The sequence below is a fragment of the Sceloporus occidentalis genome, unplaced genomic scaffold, assembly GCF_023333645.1.
Source record: "Sceloporus occidentalis isolate IW3139 unplaced genomic scaffold, rSceOcc1.0.p SCAF_6, whole genome shotgun sequence".
Taxonomy (NCBI): Eukaryota; Metazoa; Chordata; class Lepidosauria; order Squamata; family Phrynosomatidae; genus Sceloporus; species Sceloporus occidentalis.
In genome coordinates this window covers 61,204,001-61,223,266 of record NW_028316986.1, presented here as the reverse complement: position 1 = coordinate 61,223,266, position 19,266 = coordinate 61,204,001, and the positions used below count along the sequence as shown (strand labels likewise).

Sequence of the window (19,266 nt, the reverse complement as noted above, 5' to 3'; positions counted from 1 at the left end):
TTGTCAAGAACAAATTCTTCCAGATTAACTTTATAGCTGTTCTTTTAACTGGGTTACTAGATTAGTAGATGGTAGGAATGCTGGGGATGTCATTTATCTCCAGATGCTTTCAGCAAAGCATTTGATAAGATCCTCATGATACTTTGATCAGTAAACTGACTAAATATAGAATCAATGGAAAAGCATCAGATGTTTCAGATGGGGATCGTGTGTGTAGGCAACCACCCATCATCACTAGGGAAGAGAGCCCAAAGTAAGAGGTAAGTTCAGGTGGAATTTAGGGCCAGAATACTCTGGGGGCAGTCAGGAGTATTCAGGCAAGTACAGTTGGCCCTCCATACCTACAGATTTTTTTATCCATGGATTCAAGCATCCACAGCTTGAAAATATTCACCAAAATATATAAATTCCATAAGCAAACCTGGATTTTGTCATTTTATATAAGAGGCATCATTTTACTGTGTCATTCTATATAATGGGACTTGAACATCGACGGATTTTGTTATCCATGGGGGATCCTGGAACAAAACCCCAGCAGATACCAAGGGCCCACTGTACAGACGAGCCCCTTAATTAGGGGCTCTTAACCTGTGGTCTGCAAACCCCCAGAGGGCCATGATGTCCTCACAGGAGTCCCACGAAAGCTTGAAGGCTGTTCAGTCAACCTCCTCCCCACAGTGAAGTGACCACAAGACAAGAGTCAAGGCAAAGATTAGCTGGCTGGGCTTATGCAATGCTGTTCAATCTGCTCAAGTTATAAACTGGAGGGAAGAAGCAGGAGAAAAATCTTCCCTCCCCCTCCAGTGCAACTGAGAGAGGGTTTAACAGATGATGTAATTTTTAATGGTTCAACATTCAGGAGGTGTATTATTATTATTATTATTATTATTATTGAATATCTGTGATATCAAAAGATATTTAAGATATTCTGATAAAGAAAAGGTTAAGAACCTTTGATTGATGGAGTAGAGGGAATCCTTATCACATTTCGAGATAATACAAAACTGGGAGCAGTACCTAACACACTGGAAGACAGAAACAGAATTCAAAAGGACTTTAATAAACTAGAACATGAGCTGAAATTATAAAATGAAATTCAACAGATACAAATGCAAATTCTACATTTAGGCCACTAAAACCAAATGCACAGGATAGGGGATACTTGATTCAAATTGTGGAAAGGACTACATGTGAAAAAGATCATGGAATTACTGTTGATCATAAGTTGAACATGAGCCAGAAGTGTGATGCTCTAGCAAAGAAGGCAAATGCCTACTTAGCCTGCATTAATAGAAGGAAAGTTTCCAAGTCAAGAAAAATAATAGACCCACTATATTCTACAGTGATCAGGTCTGGATTACTGCATTCAGTTCTGGATTCCTCATTTAAAGAAGGGTATTGACAAGTTAGAGCTTGTTCAGAGATAAGCAACAAAGATGATAAGAGGTATGGAGAACAAAACATATGAGAAGAGGTTGAAGGAGCAGGGCATGTCACTGAGAGGTGATATGATCACACTGTTTAAATACTTCAAGTGATGCCACAAAGGGGAGGGGGGTGGAGGCTTCTTTTCTGCTGCCTCAGAAGGTAGGACTAGGTCTAATGGTTTTAACTTACTGGAGTGTAGACATTGATTGAATATCAGAGGGAACCTCTTGACAGTGAAAGATTTGGCAATGAAACCAATTACCTAGAGAAGTGGCAAGGTCTTTGGTGTTTTCAAAGAGAGGGTGGACAGCTACCTGCTGGGGATGCTCTAGCTGTATATCCTGCACTGAGCAGGGGTTTGGACCTGATGGACCATAGGGCTCATCTTTATCATAGTCTATGATAAAGGAGTTCACTAGGCTAGTCAATATTTACTGGACCCTTCATGGGAGAAGATTTTGGACAAAATCTTTAAAATCTACCATGAATTATAAGATGAAGGAAAACTTTTATATACATATTGGAAATGTGAGCATGGGTTTGGGACATTCTCTCAAATGTAGTCATGTGATAAAGCTCAGAAATTTTGGCCCAGATCCATATGACATTGGAATATGTTTTAAAAACAGAATTTCAGGATAAATCAGATTTTTTTTTACTGGGAATGATGGAAGGATATTTAGAAATAGTATATGGGAAAATGCTACATATAAAGATCACTGCTTTGAGACTTGTCTACATCCAAAGATGGAAGGAAGCTGATATTTCAACATAAGAACTGGTTGATGAATATTTATGAACATGCTGAAATAGACAATCTGATATTGCTGATGAAGGATAAAGCTTTGATAAATTTTAAGACGGATTGCTATTTTGAGACAAAGATGGGGAAATCCATAAGTTTTAAGTTTCATAAGATAGTAATAATATCCTTACAGTAGAAATATGCCTATATTATCATAATTAGCAATTGTGAGTTATGGTCTTTGATAAAGGAAATTGTACTTGTTAGTTTTTTTCTTTTGTAATATGTGCGTTATTAGTTGTATAGTTATTAGATGTTAGAATTAGGCTATTTTTGTGTTTGTGTTTTATGGTATTATGGTTTTAATGTTGCTTTATAAAAAATATTATTAAAACATTTATTGGACCTTTAAACAGAATGGATTAAATTGTTATGTTTAACATGCAGAATGAATGTTAAAACGTCCTATTAGAATTGTTCTATGACATGCCAATATGCACCTTACATGAGAGCAGGTGTTCTAGTACTGGCTTTGAGTCAACAAACTGCTTAACAATTGTCTTGCTTCAAACAGATGCTCAGGTATTTTAACAACCCTGTTAAACTAAGGATGCATTGCTTGCTCCATGGTAGTCTTTGGGGCTGTTAACATTCATTTTTATTAAAGCTGGATTATTACCAATTTATCAAAAATGAATCTTGAATTCAGTTTCAGTTGACTAGTCAAAAGTCATTAATCCTATAATGTATGTTCTGAAAGTGTTCTTTCCAAGAAAGTATCTTCTAGAACTTTAAATACTAACAAGTTCTATTTTGGTATAAGGTTTTGTGGACTCCAGCCTGAAACATGGGCCTCAATTCAACATCCTCTCATCATATCCTAAAGATCTGCATGTGGACCTTATGCTACCCTGACCCATATCCTGCCTGTTCACACTGAAGGATAAAATCCCTGTATGAGGAAAATTTAGGGCTTTAAAGTAAGTCAGATGGGGGACTTTGAGGACTGTGTGGAGAGGATGGCAATATCAATTGACTCGAAATCCACACCTGCATGCATAAGGGACACATACAAGTGCCTATTCCAACATGAATTTTGGGCAGGGAGTGTTGCCTCCCTTTGTGGGTATTTAAATACATCCTTGGCTGTGTGAGATAGCTGACATTCAAAAGGTATAAACATAGATCATAAACCATAACACTGATCATTAAATATTGGTTGAGTCCTAAAACAGATGCCAAACAGATAAACAATTACCATGCACTGTATATACTCATGTATAAGTCTAGAAATTTTAGTCAAAAATTGACTCTAAAAACCTGGGTTGACTTATCCATGGGTCAAAGTAAGAAGTGTACTTTAATTATTATTTAAAAAAATAAAGGAGCCATCTCCTTTCTGTGAGTAGAGTGACAAAAGGTGAGAGCTTTGTCCATCCTGGGAGCACCTAAAAGAAGCACCAACCGTTTCTACTCTCTCATCCATCCAGTCTTTAGGGTTAGCACAGTTATGTCTGCTGGAATTTTGTAAATTATTTGGCATCATTTTCCTTTGCTTCATTTTTAGATCCTTTGTTACATGTCCCTATGTTTTACCCTCGACTTATCAACGGGTCATATCAAAATCCATAATTTTGGCCCCAAAACCTGCCCTTGACTTATGAGGTCGACTTATAGTTGGGTATATACGGTATACTGTCACAAAAAACCTTTGTCTTATTCAAGTTGCAAGCAATGGAGTTTAACCACCTTGAAATTTCTATTATAATTTAGACAGATTGGTTTCTATGCAGTAGTTCTGTGAGGGGAAAATAGTTCATGCACCACTTTGCTCTTTCCTCCCCCCCCCCCCCTACCATCCTTGTAACCCTTGAAAAATCTCTTGGATTAGTCATCTGAAACACTGGTGATTTTGTTGTGTTTAGCTGCAGCTGAAGAGGCAATCGTCACAGAATGGGGCTGAAGAAAACTGTTTTCAGTAGAGTTCTGCTCAGTTTTGGGCAATTACTCCTGTCTACTGCAGCCCAGTAAGAATCAGCTCCCCTATAGCCCACTAAAGAAAGCTGGAAAAGAGAGTGCACACAACCATTGGAAACAACACTCACAAATCACACATTAATGTTTTGGGAGTTCTTTGTTTGCTAGTACCAAGTAATCCAATACTTTGCAATTTATAAAAATATATGTGCATCAAACAGAGAATCTTTGTTGTTTTAATTAAACACTCCTGAGATACTTACATTTTTCAGGTGGTGTTATTGTAATAGTTTGAGCTGTAAACTCTTCATCAAAATATCTTGTGTCTGTCTCAGATGTCACTTGAGGTTTAAAAGGAGGAACAAGCTGAAAAAGTGGAGAACAAAAATATATATGAATATATTCAAATTAAAACCAGGTGTGTATAAAGGAGAAAGTGAAGATCTTCTGGCCTGTAGTGAGAATAACAGCTGGCAACACAATGATCCTGGATTACAAGGCAATTCGCAAACTATTTTGTGGAAAACCATTAGGTCACTTTCCTTGCTGGTTCAACTAAAATTTGAGAAGTAGCACAGATTGTTTGCTTATCTGTAACTGTGGTCATCTATGTCATCACACAAGTGGGGTTTACACCTGCTCAGAAATCGTAACTGGAAAGTTCTAGAGCTTATTTTGGTGGGAAGCTCCTGACCTCCCTGCTACTATACATGTCTTAGCCCACTATCCTTGGTTTGGAAGTCCACCAAGAAAACATAACCATAACCAGAGGGGAGGTAGGACAAGTTATGCAAGGGCACTGATGAATATTAAAAATAAATCACCATTACAGGTAAGCTGCCTGTTACTCTTTATTGTCTCTGTATCGCACCCAAATGGGTGACTAACAAGCATTCCCTTGGAGGTGGGATGGGTCACTGTAAAGCAGTGTTATCCAAATGCCAAGGTCAAAAAGGGGCCTTCTGGACATCTAAGCAATTAAGGGCCCTCACTAGATCAGAAGAAGGATTCTGGTAAAAGACAGGTAATACAATGCTTTACTGACATGAAAATGCAAGGCAATCTTTGATTTAAAAAAAGTTATGTCAGGTCTTAAAACAACTTTGTCCTTATGGAAACAGAGGAATGGTTCATCACACTGAAGCACAGATATTTGCTTGCCCATTTTGCAACCAGAAAGACAACTTTAAGAACCAACAAATGGTCATAAATAGAGGCTAAGGGTTCAAATGGCTCTAATAACAGCTGGGATAGAATTCATTTATGAGAAGGTTGGTCTCTTGGGAAGGCCAATGATCTTTGACTGCAATGTCTCCACAGTGGTCTCCCCAGCCAGAAAGAGATGCATTGGATGTCACCATGCATTCTGGATCTCAGAAGGGCATCCTGGATAGGAGGTTGGCAGGATGTACCCATTAATGAAAGATGGATCAAATATGATCTGGCAGCAAGCAATAGATCAGCTGATGCTTAAACCATGGGCAGGGGTAGGCAACCTTTTTGAGCCGGGTGCCGGGTTGCTGTCCCTCAGACAACTGGGGGGCCGAACTCAAAATGGTGCCCGGAGAGGCGCGGAAGCTGCGGTGGGGGTGGCAATTGGTGGCAGAACAAGGCTGGTTCCTGGCAAGTAGCATAAGTGGTTTTTGGGGCAACAGATTTGGATCACCTTGCATCCTGGTGAACAGAAGCAAGAATAGATGTCTGATCCCTATGATTGGCACAGTATTGTCTGTGTTTTGAATAACGTCCTGGGTAAGCCTCACGGAGTATGGTTCTTTTTGAGGCAGCTGCAGCAGCAAACAAAAATGAACTGGTAGTTCTGATAGAAAGCCCCTTATATAGGGCAGCTTTTATATGGTGTATGGGGCTATTGCCAAAGCACTTTAGTATGCTATGGAAGGTTCTGAAAGAGGTACTGCATAGACTCAGGATAACGCCACTTATGTGAGTTATGGAGACCATAAAGAAGAGTTGTCTGCTTGATGACTGAAGTAATATTTATGGCTATCTAAAGAGGATGGAGAAGAAAGAACAATAAGACTACTGCATTAAGAACAAGGTCTAAAATTACCTAACTGCACTGCTGCCATAATAGAGAATGTGAGATCTACATGCACCTAAAAAAAAATTATGTGGAGTCAGTGACTCTATCTCTATTGAAGATCACATCAGCTGCTGATGCACACAGACCTGAACAGAAATAGGATAAAATAATTATTCAGTGGAAGACTTACAAATGCATAATTAGTGCACAAACAGGAATGTCACAACCTATAACACCACTGAACATGAAAAATGGGCTTAAATGCTGTTTCAGTCATAACATTCTCACTCCAATGAACTATCTTTCATCTCATGATAGCCCTATCTTCTACAATGTCCTTTTTCTTTAAACTAGTTTTCCATGACAACTAAACAAGGAAAACTTATGCACTGTAAACCTGGATTGCAGGTTAGCACTGTGATGATAAATCTTGGTTTGTAAAGATTGCTATAATTTGTTTCTAAGTTTGTATATCATGGGGAAGGTTTTACAAACTCGGAAGATATCACTGAAGCTGGAAATGTGAAGGGAGTTTGTTGTTTATTCCTCCTCCAGCAAGGCATGGTATATTGGGCCATATAAATTATATCTGAACTGAGCCACTTCAACTGATATTTAATCCATGAAAAAATCCAACCCATATTTGACAGAAAATCTCAGACTATTACTCTACACCTGAAACACAGTTTGAACTAACCTGTTAATACATTTGATCATGCTGGACACTATTTTTTCTCTCAGTTCTTTGCACAACTGCTTAGAATATAGTCACCAGGAGACGTCCAACATGACAGGAATGGTGTGATGTTGTATGGGCCTCCAAAAGGAGCTTATGCATGTGACTGCCATGTTTCAGACTATACTGGGGTCACTGAATGAACTGAGGCGACAATCTCAGTTGAAGGCACTGTAGTTTGATGATTTCCCTTTCTCTGACATTAGATTTAGTTCTTCCCCAAGCACTCTACAAGAACCTTTTTGATATATACCTAATTACTGTTATAAAAACAGTTTCTACCTAATTTCATTTTCAGATTATTTAATCTTCTCAAAATTGTAATAAATTTTTTTTATTGTTTAAGCCCTAATGTAGTTATTTCTTAACATCACATATAACTGATGAATCAGTATCCAAATTATACTATTAATCTCTTAAAACACTTCACAGGAAATGATACAAGGCACAGAAAAAGCTACTCCATCCTTTGCTTTTGTATGCACTGAACAGGCATGTTTCCAATTAGACTTGTTTATCAGACTGAATGACCAAGATGGATTTAAAAAGAAAAACTTAAATAAATTGTCAATTTCACAGCACATCAGTGGTTTATATAATAAAATATTTACACAAAAGTGTTAAATAATGGGGGAAATCCATTCAAACCTTCAAATAAAAATATTTAGTACTATTATTTTCCAAATCTGACTTCCAATACATCTCATCTAGTATTACAAATGTATATGGGATTTTATGCTCAAGTTTCTTCTAAAATTGTTCTGAAGAAACTATTAGAAAGTCAGATCACTTCATGAGGCATGAAGAATTGCACCTGAAAGAGAGAAACCAGAAAATCTGCACTTCATGCATGGACGTGGGCTTTTATGGGCCTGAGTCTTTACCACAATCTAGAAGGAAACCACAGCTTAATTTTGAAATACTTACACTGTAGTTGTAATAATTTGGATAAACAGATGCCTGAGAGTTAAAAACAATTCTTCAGGCCATACATACTCCCATGTACTGCATGTTTATATGTCTGAGTGTCTCTCTTGTCTTATTTGCTCAGGGTGTTCTGTCTTATCTTTTGATAGAGAAGCATATGATAGAATGGAGACAGACATCTGTCTAATCAATCCTACATGACTAATTTAGTTTTTAGGGTTTCAAACACCCAGCAAGAGCACGTTAAATGCAACTGACTAATTTATTGAGAAGCTCAGATATCTTTAGTACCCTCCACCCCCATATACTAAATTTGGGTAACTTACATGCTCTGTAGCTGGAATTAGGATCAAAATTTAAGAATGTAGGTGAGGATTGGAACTACACTCCTGCAAAGGACACAAAACCATAAGCTTCTAAAAGTTTTAATATGTGATTATCAAGTAGCGAGAGAATTTTCAGTTTTCAGGATTACTTTCTGATGGTGTGAAACCATGGTTGAAAACTGAAATTCAGAGATCTGATGTTCATTTAATGAAACATTTTTCCAGAAAGAATACCCTCAACAGTTGTAGCAAATAGCTTAAGTATCAAGAAAGCAGCACGATAAACTGAAAAACAGAAACAGAGTCCTGAATCCAACTGACAGTTCTAGCAAGAGTTGACCCACTGAATCAATTGTAGATTGGTAAATCAACAACTGAATAAATCACACTTTCAACAGGCTTACTAGAGTTGAGACTACAAATTACATATAAACCAAAATATGAATTCTCTTGAAATATCAGGAGGTCAAGATCATGTATCATCAAACATAGCTAACAATAAAACTACCTTTTACACTAGGCTGAAGGCTTTCCAAGGCACTGCAAATCAGAACATTGGGGAATCATGACCACTCAATTTCTCCAGTTCTGAGAAACAAGTCGCTGGAGAGAGCCTTCAAAGTCCTGCCCCACTTGCTTGTCTCAATGTGCTCTGCAGTGAAAAGAGTGCTGACGACATGTCCCAGCACCCCAATCCGCAGCACCCAAAACCTTTTGGTTGGGGCTCTGCCTGGGCTGTTTTGGGGGCCACATTTGATAATTAATTACCATAAACGTGAATCCCCAAAGTTAGAAGATTGTTAAGTCTGACTTATGATCTCATAAATATTGAATAGGGTGCCAACCAGGGATTGTTAAGGTTTCTTCCCATGTTGACAATTCCAGAGTAAGAGTCTATAATAGCCTGGCTCCATTTGATCAGGGTGCTTTTGTCTATTTTTAGTTCATTCTTCTTGCCCCTAGCAGCTCCCTGCAACCCGGGAATTCAGGGAATTCCTCTTCACAAGTTTCTTTTCTATCATAGTTGTCAAGATTCAACCCAATGAAATTATCCAGTTTAGCTTGAACCTTCATGTTTTTATCTTTTAAGAGTTCCTTTGTGAGAAGGAGGAGCATGTTCATAGGGAAACCATTTAGCATTTTTGCCAGAAATTTCCACAATAACATTATGCATTGTGTTTATATTAAAAATTGTTTTAAAAACAGGAATTATCAATTCCCATTTGACTTCACTTATTACTCTCTTTTTAGGCTTGGTCACTAAAGCACTGAGTGTAGGCTATTTCCACTATGGTTCAAAACACACTGCAGAAATAATCCAGTTTGAGACTGCTTTAACTGCCCTGGCTCATTGCTAAGGAATTCTGGGAACTGCAGTTTTGTGAGACATTTTGCCTTCTGTGTCAGAGAGCTCTGGTGCCACAATAAACTGCAATCCCCACAATTCCCTACCATTGAACAAGGGCAGCTAAAGTGGTCTCAAACTGGATTATGTCTACAATGTGTTTTGGACGTGTGTTTTATAAATGTTATTGCTTTTATCTATCAAGGCTTGAAAAGAGCATTTGAGAATTTTAAAAAAATATGGCCAGCATTTTAGTATTTGGAGGCGGTATATCATATGAATGAACATCTAAGAGAGTGAGAACAACTTTAGTAAAGTACTGTATTTTCTGGCATATAAGACTACTTTTTAACCCATGAAAATCTTCTCAAAAGTCGGGGGTCGTCTTATATGCCGGATGTCATCTTATAGGGCAGGTGCTGAAACTTCTGAGCTGGAATGGAGAATCTGCAGTCGCTGCATATAGTGGGGGGGAGCTCAAAAACGGCCATGGCCGCATCCCCACCATATGCGACGATCATATGAAAGCAGCTACCGCTATCAGAGACAGGGAGGGCTGGGCAGGCAGGGAGACCAAGCAGGCTTTGTATACAACAAGGTTTCCTGCTAAGTACCTGCATATCATTTGAATTAAGATTACCGTATTGAAATCAAATCTGATGTTTTTTTAAAATTTTTATTTGGTGTGCATTGGAAGAGGGGTAGTCTTATACGGTGAGTATATCCCAAACTCTATATTTTAACTGGCAAAGTTGGGGGTCGTCTTATACGCCCAATCGTCTTATATGCCGGAAAATACGGTAACTCTGTTTCTTTAAATAAATCATTTTTAAAAAATGAACTTCTTAAACTGCACAGTATCACAAAAATGTGTGTGTGTGTGTGTGTGTGTGTGTGTATATATATATTTTCCCCTGACTCTATTGTTGAATGAAGTGCACAAAACAAGGATACAAACATTATTTAAATTTTGGCTTCCCTCTTGTTTCTAGTTTTCAAAAAGTGGCTGGTAGCTGTTATTTTTAGAGTTACTGTAGTTTCCCTGAGAAACAAGAAAGAATTGCTTCCAAGAAAGGTTGGAGAGAAGTTGATGTTCATTTATTTAAGGAAGGTTTGAGGACAAGCATCTTAGTGAAACTTTGCAAAGCATCCTTGTTTTGTTGATACAAAGCACTGCCAAAAGGGGTCATTGAAAGGAAAAAAGGAGGTGCCAGGGAACATGCTTCCAAAGACTCAAACAGGTCCTGAAGATCCTAGAAAAGGCATGTCTGCCAGGTAAGCAAAAATGTGTCTGAAATCCATTCAGAAACAGAAATCACTTTAATGGAACTATATAAAACAATATTAAAATGATGAACTAAAATAATTTGTGGCATGATGAATTAGACACATGCATACAAATCTCCTTAAAAGCCACAACACAGCATGATACCATAAAATAAGAGAGAGAGAGAAAATCAGTTATAGATACTTCACAACACAATTCCTTTTTGATCACATATGTATTTCAAGAGTTATAATATTCTTATAAATTCTAAAAGAGTAACATGTAAAATTATTTGTACAACATGTTACATAGAAGTCGCTTTCCCATAACTTATCAAGCATCCAAGAAAGAATTTTATCTCATAAAAGCTGTTTTTATGACAGACAGAATAGTGAATGTATAGGCCCATGTTTATTAAGCACTACATAAAGATTGTAAGAATATGTCTTTATAAAAGACTGGAGGACAGTGAAATAAGTTGACAATCCATAATACTTCCAATGGCCCCATTTTTAAATAGCTTCTGATTGATGGTCACTCAAAACATTTGCACACATGCTGCCCTCAAGCCAAATAATGCTGATCTGTGAATCAGTAGAAAGGGCTAAATCCAACCCTCCAGTATCCAGCCTAGATGGCTCATTTGTAAGCATTTAGAGATATACATACTTTGCTGTTTCAGTTTGTACAGTCAGCCCTTCATTTCCATGGGGTTTCTTTTCCAGTCCCCCTCTGCAGATGGCAAAAAACACAGGAACTCAAACCCTGTTCTACCCAATGGTGGCGCGAGGTGTGCACAACTACCCTGGTGTGGCCATGTGGATGGACCACCATTGGGGAGAATGGGGCAGGGCCATCCAATCCGCAGATGCTCCACTCTACGGATGGCAAGCTCGCAATTTTGAAGGGCCGACTGTAGTAAGAAGATACATAAAAAATAAGTAACATTATTTTTGTGCTTGGGCTGATATCACTATGAAATACATGCTTGATAACAGGTAAACATAAGTATATTTAAGTCATAAACTGAGCAAGACAGAATTAAGGCCAAATATTAATACTGTATTTTCCAGTAAAACAAGATAGACCAAAATGCTTCCTTTTTCATAGTACTATTATTTTATAGAATTATTTAAAACCTGCATTTTTAAAATAATTTTTTAAATAATACTACTTATTTATTTATACCCCGTTCTTCAGCCAAGGCTATCAAAGCGGCTTACAATTTGTTAATTAGACATTTCCCTGCCCTCAGGCTTACAATCTAAAAAAGACAAGACATAAAACATATAAATGATGTAATATTGTTAGGAAAGTTTCAGTGTCAGCCCATACCTACCTTTTTATCATATACATCTTGCCAATTTACTCCAGCAAAGAAACTGTGTCGCATAATTTCTTTAGCATCGTCTGGTCCTCCACCAAGACTATTTCAAAAGGAAGTATAAATTACATAAGTCTTATTAGTTAAAAATAAAAGAGGGGAGGGAGAATGTTAATTTAACCTAGTTATTTTAATCTTCAGTATCACTATGAAAACATAACACCATCCTATGAAACAGTATGTTATTACAGGTTGCCCATTTAAATAATTTCATTCTTGAACTTGAATATCCTTCCAGTTAGAGACCAAGTAATTTTAAAATTTAGAATATATACACCTAGTTTTACACACCTTTACAAACACAGCTTGGAACTCATGTAGTCCCACCTGTACTGGATACAACCTGCAGTCCAAATGGGGTAGAAATCGGGGAGAGCTCAGAGACATTTTCTTCATTTATATTGCACTGCATTTTTCTGGAAGGTGCAAAATATGCATGGGCCAAAGATGCATCATATAAAGAAGCATGAGGTGCTTCTACTTCCTATTCCATTTGCATCATAGCCTAAAACTGCTCCAAGATAAAACCAGTTTTGCTGTAAATATGCCTCAGTGCTTCCACCTGCAAGCACCCATATAGAACTGCAATGATATTTATTAATTGGAACATAGATTCTGACACAGAACAGTTATTGTTGTTTGTTGTTGTGTGTCTTCACGTCATTCCTGACTTATGGCAACCCAAAGGCAAACTTATAATGGGCTTTTCTGGGGCTGAAAGTGTATGATTCACCCAGTGTCACCCAGTGGGTTTCCAAGGTTGAGCAGAGAATTGAAACCATGTCTCCAGAGTCACAGTTCAATGTTCAAGCCACTACCACACTGTCAAAAGCAACTTAGGGACTAGCATTTTCCACTGACCTCTTCAATAGCATTCTATGTTTTAATTCTGATGGTTTTTAACTATCTATGATGGCTTCTGATTTCATCCCAATTATTTTTCTACATTATTTTACCTGTTTTATTCATTTTACTTCTTGCAATAATCGTTCTTCTCTTACTGTTTATGTTGCTTCATTCCAGAATCCCCTTTTCAATAGAATTAGGCTATCCATTGTAAACATGTTGACATTAGTCCATAATCAGTAATGATCTCATTAAAAAAATTAGTAAAAAGCAGGCCTTGCCCCACTTTTAATTCCCATACAGTGAGATATTATTTAGTTTATTTTACCTATTATTTCATGGGACTTTTAATTAGTCACCCTGTTGATTAAAGAGCAGTGTGTGTGTGTGTGTGCGCACGTGCACATGTGCACGTACATATGCATGTCTGCACAAAGACAAACATGTGCCTTTTAAGTGTTGAGTCAAGATTATTCTTTTCAAATTTCAACCTCCATCTCTGTGGGCTGTTGATTACTGATTTCACGTCATAGCCAGAGCAACTATTTTTAAGTTATTATGTGCACAATTTCACAATACAATCAGCCCTCCTTATCCACGGATATTTTATCCACGGATTCAATCATCCACAGCTTGAAAATATTTTTTAAAAGTATAAATTACAAATAGCAAACCTTGGTTTTCCATTATATATACATTTTGCTATGCCATTATATTTAATAGGACTTTAGCATCCATAGATTTTGTTATCCACGGGGGATCCTGGAACCAAACCCCAGCAAATAACAAGGACCCACTGTATTTCACACTTTTAAACAGAAAATACATACTAATGGAAAATTGCTCTAGAAAATAATTATTTTAGATTTACCGTTTATTTGGATCTTTTATCAGCAGACCTGAAAGCAATGATTTTGCATCAGATGAGAGTGTTCGAGGAAATTTTATATCCTCCATTAATATTAGTTCAAAAAGTTTTTCATGATCCTGGTTGTAGAACGGCAATCTGCCACACATCATTTCATACATAACAACTCCAAGTCCCCACCAATCCACTGCACGACCATAGTCATTGTCTTCTAAAACCTAAAATAATAAAATAAAGGCATTAATACTTATACTAGATGTCCATTCTTTTAAAGCTAACTCCAATACATCTATCAATTATGTATCTCATCATAAGCAGTTAAACCAGGCCCTATGCCTGGGTAAGAAAGAGCCCTCCTTGCTTGTTCAGCCTACATTTCTGCTCTGAGAACACAGACCTGGCTGATGGCAATGCAAACGGCATTGCAAATACGAGGGGGTGCTGAAAAGTTCTTGGCCTGCCTCACTTCCCCAAATCTCAGTGTAATTTTCTCACTGAAGCTTGTAAGAGTGTTCCTTTGTATTGTAAACTGCCAAATTGCAGGATCTTAAAGTCTAATTTCTGGATTTTTTCAGATCAATGATAGATAGATGTGATAGAACCATGTGAATGAAAAGTATGGAATGTTCAAGCGCTGAACTCTGGACCATCACGATGTTCCTGTTCCTGTTTCTACAGAACAAAACTCTAAAGGAAATCCATGAGTTGATTATGCCAATATTGAGTGCCCTTCAAACTGAACTGTGAAGGAGTGGTGCGCCATCTTTTGGTGTGAAAATTTTGGGACCAAACATGCAGCAAGATCTGGGAGGCCTTCAACAGTGTCAACTCCTGAAATTGTTAAGCATGTTCATCACCTGATTTTGGCAGATTGGCAAATCTCAGCTAAAACAATTGCTGACACACTAGAGATAATTTGAGAATGCACTGGGTTTATTATTATTCACAAGCACTTGGCTATGCAGATGTTGTCAGTCATCTCAGTTGCTAAAATGTTTGAATGCTAACCAGAAAAAAGGTTCAGTAGAAACCCCCAAGCTACCCAGATACCTTGGATTAAAGAAGGTATTTTGATTACTATCTTCAGAAGAGCCAAATAGTCAATACAGAGTGCTACTCTAACTTGCTGTGCTGATTAAAGGAGGTACTGGCAAGGGAAACTATGGGAAAATGTTCTATTTTGCAGCACAATGCAACTCCTCACAGGGCTGGCAAGATAATGGATGTTTTGAAGAATTTGGGGTCTGAGTGCATAGACCATCCACCCTACTCATCAGATCTTGCTCCATCTAACTATTTCCTATTTCCAAACATTTTAAAAAGTTTGAAAGAAACGACATTTTTAATGTTTTGGAGGTGATGGCAGCAGAAGAACAGTACGAGCTTGTGAATACTGATGACATGGACAAGCTCCTTGGAAAGGTGAGGAAAACGACATGCTCCTCGATCCCTGCCCATCAGGGCTGGCCGTCCAGGGGGGTGATGCCTTGATGGCACTTCTTAGACGTGCCATCAATGCATCCCTTAGGGAAGGTCATGTACCATCTGCTTTAAAAGAAGCAGTCGTTAGACTGCTTCTGAAAAAGCCTTCCCTGGACCCCCTGGACATGAAAAACTATAGGCCTGTATCCCATCTGCCATTTTTGAGCAAGGTGATCGAGAGGGCTGTCGCTCTTCAACTCCAAGTGGTCTTGGATGAAGCCAATTATCTAGATCCATTTCAAACTGGCTTCAGGACAGGATATGGGGTGGAGACTGCCATGGTCGCCTTAACTGATGACCTTCGTCTAGGCATCAACAGAGGGAGCATGACCCTGTTGGTGGTCTTAGACCTCTCAGAAGCATTCGACACAATAGAGCACAACATTCTCTTGGAATGCCTGAGAGGGTTAGGAATTGGAGGCACTGCGTTGCAGTGGTTCCGTTCCTTCCTCTTGGGCAGGTTCCAGAGGGTGATGCTTGGGGACAGTTGCACCTCAAAAATGGAGCTCGATTGTGGCCTCCCTCAGGGTGCCATCCTGTCCTTGATGCTATTTAACATTTATATGAAGCCGCTGGGAGAAATCATCTGTAGACATGGGGCGGGGTGTTATCAGTACGCTGATGACATCCAAATATATTTCTCCATGTCTCGGGCATCAGCGACGACGACAGATGGTATTTCTCCCCTCAATCAGTGTCTTGAGGCAGTAACGGACTGGATGAGGGAAAACAAACTCAAGCTGAATTCAGACAAAACAGAGGTACTTACAGTAGGGGCTCCTAAACCAGGTATTGGGCTGCAACCTCCAGTCATTGAGGGGTTCATGCTCTCCTCAAAGGACTGTGTTCGCAGTCTGGGGGTGCTTCTTGATCTGTCGCTTCAGATGAGAAATCAGGTGAATGCGACGGTCAAGAGCGCCTGCTATCAGCTTCGGCTGATACGCCAGTTGCGCCCTTTCCTGGAATTGGATGACCTCAAAACTGTAGTACATGCACTGGTAACCTCAAGACTTGACTTTTGCAATGCGCTCTACATGGGGCTACCCTTGCGCCTAGTCCGAAAACTTCAACCAGTACAGAATATGGCGGTCAGGTTGATCACTGGAACATCTAGGAGTGACCATATAAAACCAATATTAAAGTCACTCCACTGGCTGCCTATTAGTTTTCGAGCACAGTACAAGGTATTGGTTATTACCTTTAAAGCCCTGCGTGGCTTGGGCGCAACCTATCTAAGGGATCACCTACTTCCATATAATCCACCCCGTACTCTCAAGTCCTCGGGGAAGAATTTATTGCAACCTATAAAAACTAGACTGCCTGCAACTTCCCAGAGGGCCTTTTCTGCAACTGCTCCCAGCCTGTGGAACGGCCTGCCGGACAAGATCCATCAAATCACCAACTTAGACAGCTTCCAGAAAGCTATCAAGACAGATCTCTTCCAGCAGGCCTTTCCAGAATAAACTACTCAGCCAAGTGGTGATTGCCCCCCCCCCCCCACATATATATATTATGACTCTTTCACTTTTATTGGTTTTAATTGTTATGTAATTTTAAATTCTATATTGTTTAATTGTCTTTTTAGGGGGGATATTTTGTATATATGGATGTATTTTAACTCTTGTAAGCCGCTTTGATTGTTTTTAACAAAAAGCGGGATATAAATAAAAGTTTTATTTATTATTTATTACTTCAGTGACCAGACATCAGATTTTGTTTTTAGAGGGGTTAAACAAATTGAGAAATAATATGCCAAGTGTGTTGAGCTTTGATATGAATATGTGGAATAGCATGTATGTTTCATGCCTCTAGGTCATTCCCTTCTTGTTTGGGCAATGAACTTTTCAGCACCCGCTAATAACAGTACATCTCTAGGCTGCTCCAACTACCTTTGTCTCAGGATGTTATTAATTCTGTAGGAGAAATGAAAAACCTCTATATGCCTTCCTTTCAATATAAGTGAAGGCCACATTGTGCTTCCAGTACAATTATCAATTGGATAGGGTGAATACAGTATGAGACTCATCTATGCCTCAAATTGTCTAATTGATAAAAGATGCACTCTCCTAATACGTGAAATGAAGGTGTATTTCAAATATTTTTAGATACCTGAAAATAAATTGAATGTTTTTTCTACAGGCAAGGGCCAGATCCCATTAGCCCTGTACACCAGTGATTACTTGGGCTGACAGAAAAAGCCCATCAGCAGAATTAGGAGGTGGAGATTACTATCCTCCATGCAGCCTCCTCACACCTACAGTATCTACTCTGGAGGCCTAGAAAGCTGAGTTTTAAGTGATGCGAGGAGTAAGGAGAGAGGCAGAGCAGCACCCTGTTGCAACCATTCAGGGGGTAACTATGGAGCAAAACCATCTAGTGTTAGATCTGCTGACAGGCTTCTTCCATCTGCTGATGTCTAGGTATCTGTCTCTGCAGTTACACATTTCTTGTAAGGTATTTCTTGTAAATTATTTCATTTTTCCAGTATTATGTTTGGGAATGTATTATTCTATCTCCAAATGATGGATAGTTTAGTTAGTTTAGTTAATCAAATGTAATTTTTTCACATGCAGAAAAAGAGTCACAAAGCAACTTTTTAAATGATTAAAGACAACAACAACGAAATAGAATACATAATAATATTTTCATTGAAAACCATACTAAATACTGGGGGGGGGGGGGGGGAGGGGAACTCCATCTGGAAAAAATTACTTTAAGAACAAAAGCTACTACTCTCCCAATCCATGACAGGAGTGAGAAACAAAAGTAACCATCCAAGCTAGGACATTCAATTAAATAAATGCCCTCCAAAAGAGAAATCCTTAACCTTATGCCAAAAACATGAAATTTTGTCAACAAGTGAACAAGTTTACATAATAATGAAACTACTGTAACAAAAAATAATGAGACTACCACAACAAAGCAAGGAAAAATGACTAAAAGTGGGGAAACATTTATAATTTTGCATGCATTTCAGTATCTATTTATCTATGGTAGTTTCAAATTCACTTAACAAAACAAATCGTTTGCAGTATCAAAACTGAGATCTATAAAAGCACTGCTTCAAAAAACAAAACAAAACCCAAAGCAAAATTGTTTTGGACTCTATTATTAAGACTAAATGTTATTACTCTGATGGCCAAGAACTACAAACATATATTCAAAAGTAAGGTTTAGTAAGTTCTTTGGTTCTTAGTGCCTAGAACATTGCCTAAGACAATGTTCTTTATTCCTTACAAGAGATATGTGATAGGATAAAATTTTGACAATGACACAAGCATTTTATCAGGACTACTATAAAATAAATGTCAATTTATAATCAAGGTTTCATCCTGTGTCCTTGTTTTGTTAACTCAAACTTGGCAATCAAATAATTTTTTTATTTTTACACTATTGCAGAAGTGCATTTTTCTAGGTTTCCAAAACCACCTTATTCAACCTTCCCCATCTGTCACCATCTGCTTCTTTTTAGCACATACTTTTTGTGTGATCACACAAGCATGTGAAAAATAACTAACATTCAGATGATTATCTGCTCATACATTTGAGGACTGGGCATAATAAAAGTGAACTGCCAAAAACATACTTAACACTTTTAATTTTGTTGGGTCTTGCATAGGAGCTAAATTTGATTTCCAAACTGTTTTACAATTAGACGACTGAGCAAGTATCACTATCTCAATAGAAAAGCTGAAAGTCCATATAAGTAACAGAATAATAGTTATGATTTTCAATGAATATAAACATGGAAATCATTTTCTAGCTAAAAAAGAAATTAATCATTAAAAATAATGAATTTTGTATTTTGACGTCTGAAGCAATCCATGAAAAATCTGTTCAGTCTGAACAATTATAATTTTATGTTGTTGATTTTAAAACACTGCAATACTC

At 38.0% G+C, this 19,266-nt stretch overlaps 1 protein-coding gene across 2 annotated transcripts in view; it reads right to left on the bottom strand.

Moving 5' to 3' along the window:
- The window catches only part of AKT3 (AKT serine/threonine kinase 3), a 189,151-nt gene that overhangs the window by 8,956 nt on the left and 160,929 nt on the right, over window positions 1–19,266 (bottom strand). For both annotated transcript variants that reach the window (XM_089529831.1, XM_089529830.1), the window contains 3 exons: window positions 13,897–14,111; window positions 12,135–12,222; window positions 4,414–4,516 (listed from right to left, as the gene is read on the bottom strand). In XM_089529831.1, coding sequence (XP_089385957.1) covers window positions 4,414–4,516; window positions 12,135–12,222; window positions 13,897–14,111 — 406 coding nt within the window. The remainder of the gene's footprint in view (window positions 1–4,413; window positions 4,517–12,134; window positions 12,223–13,896; window positions 14,112–19,266) is intronic.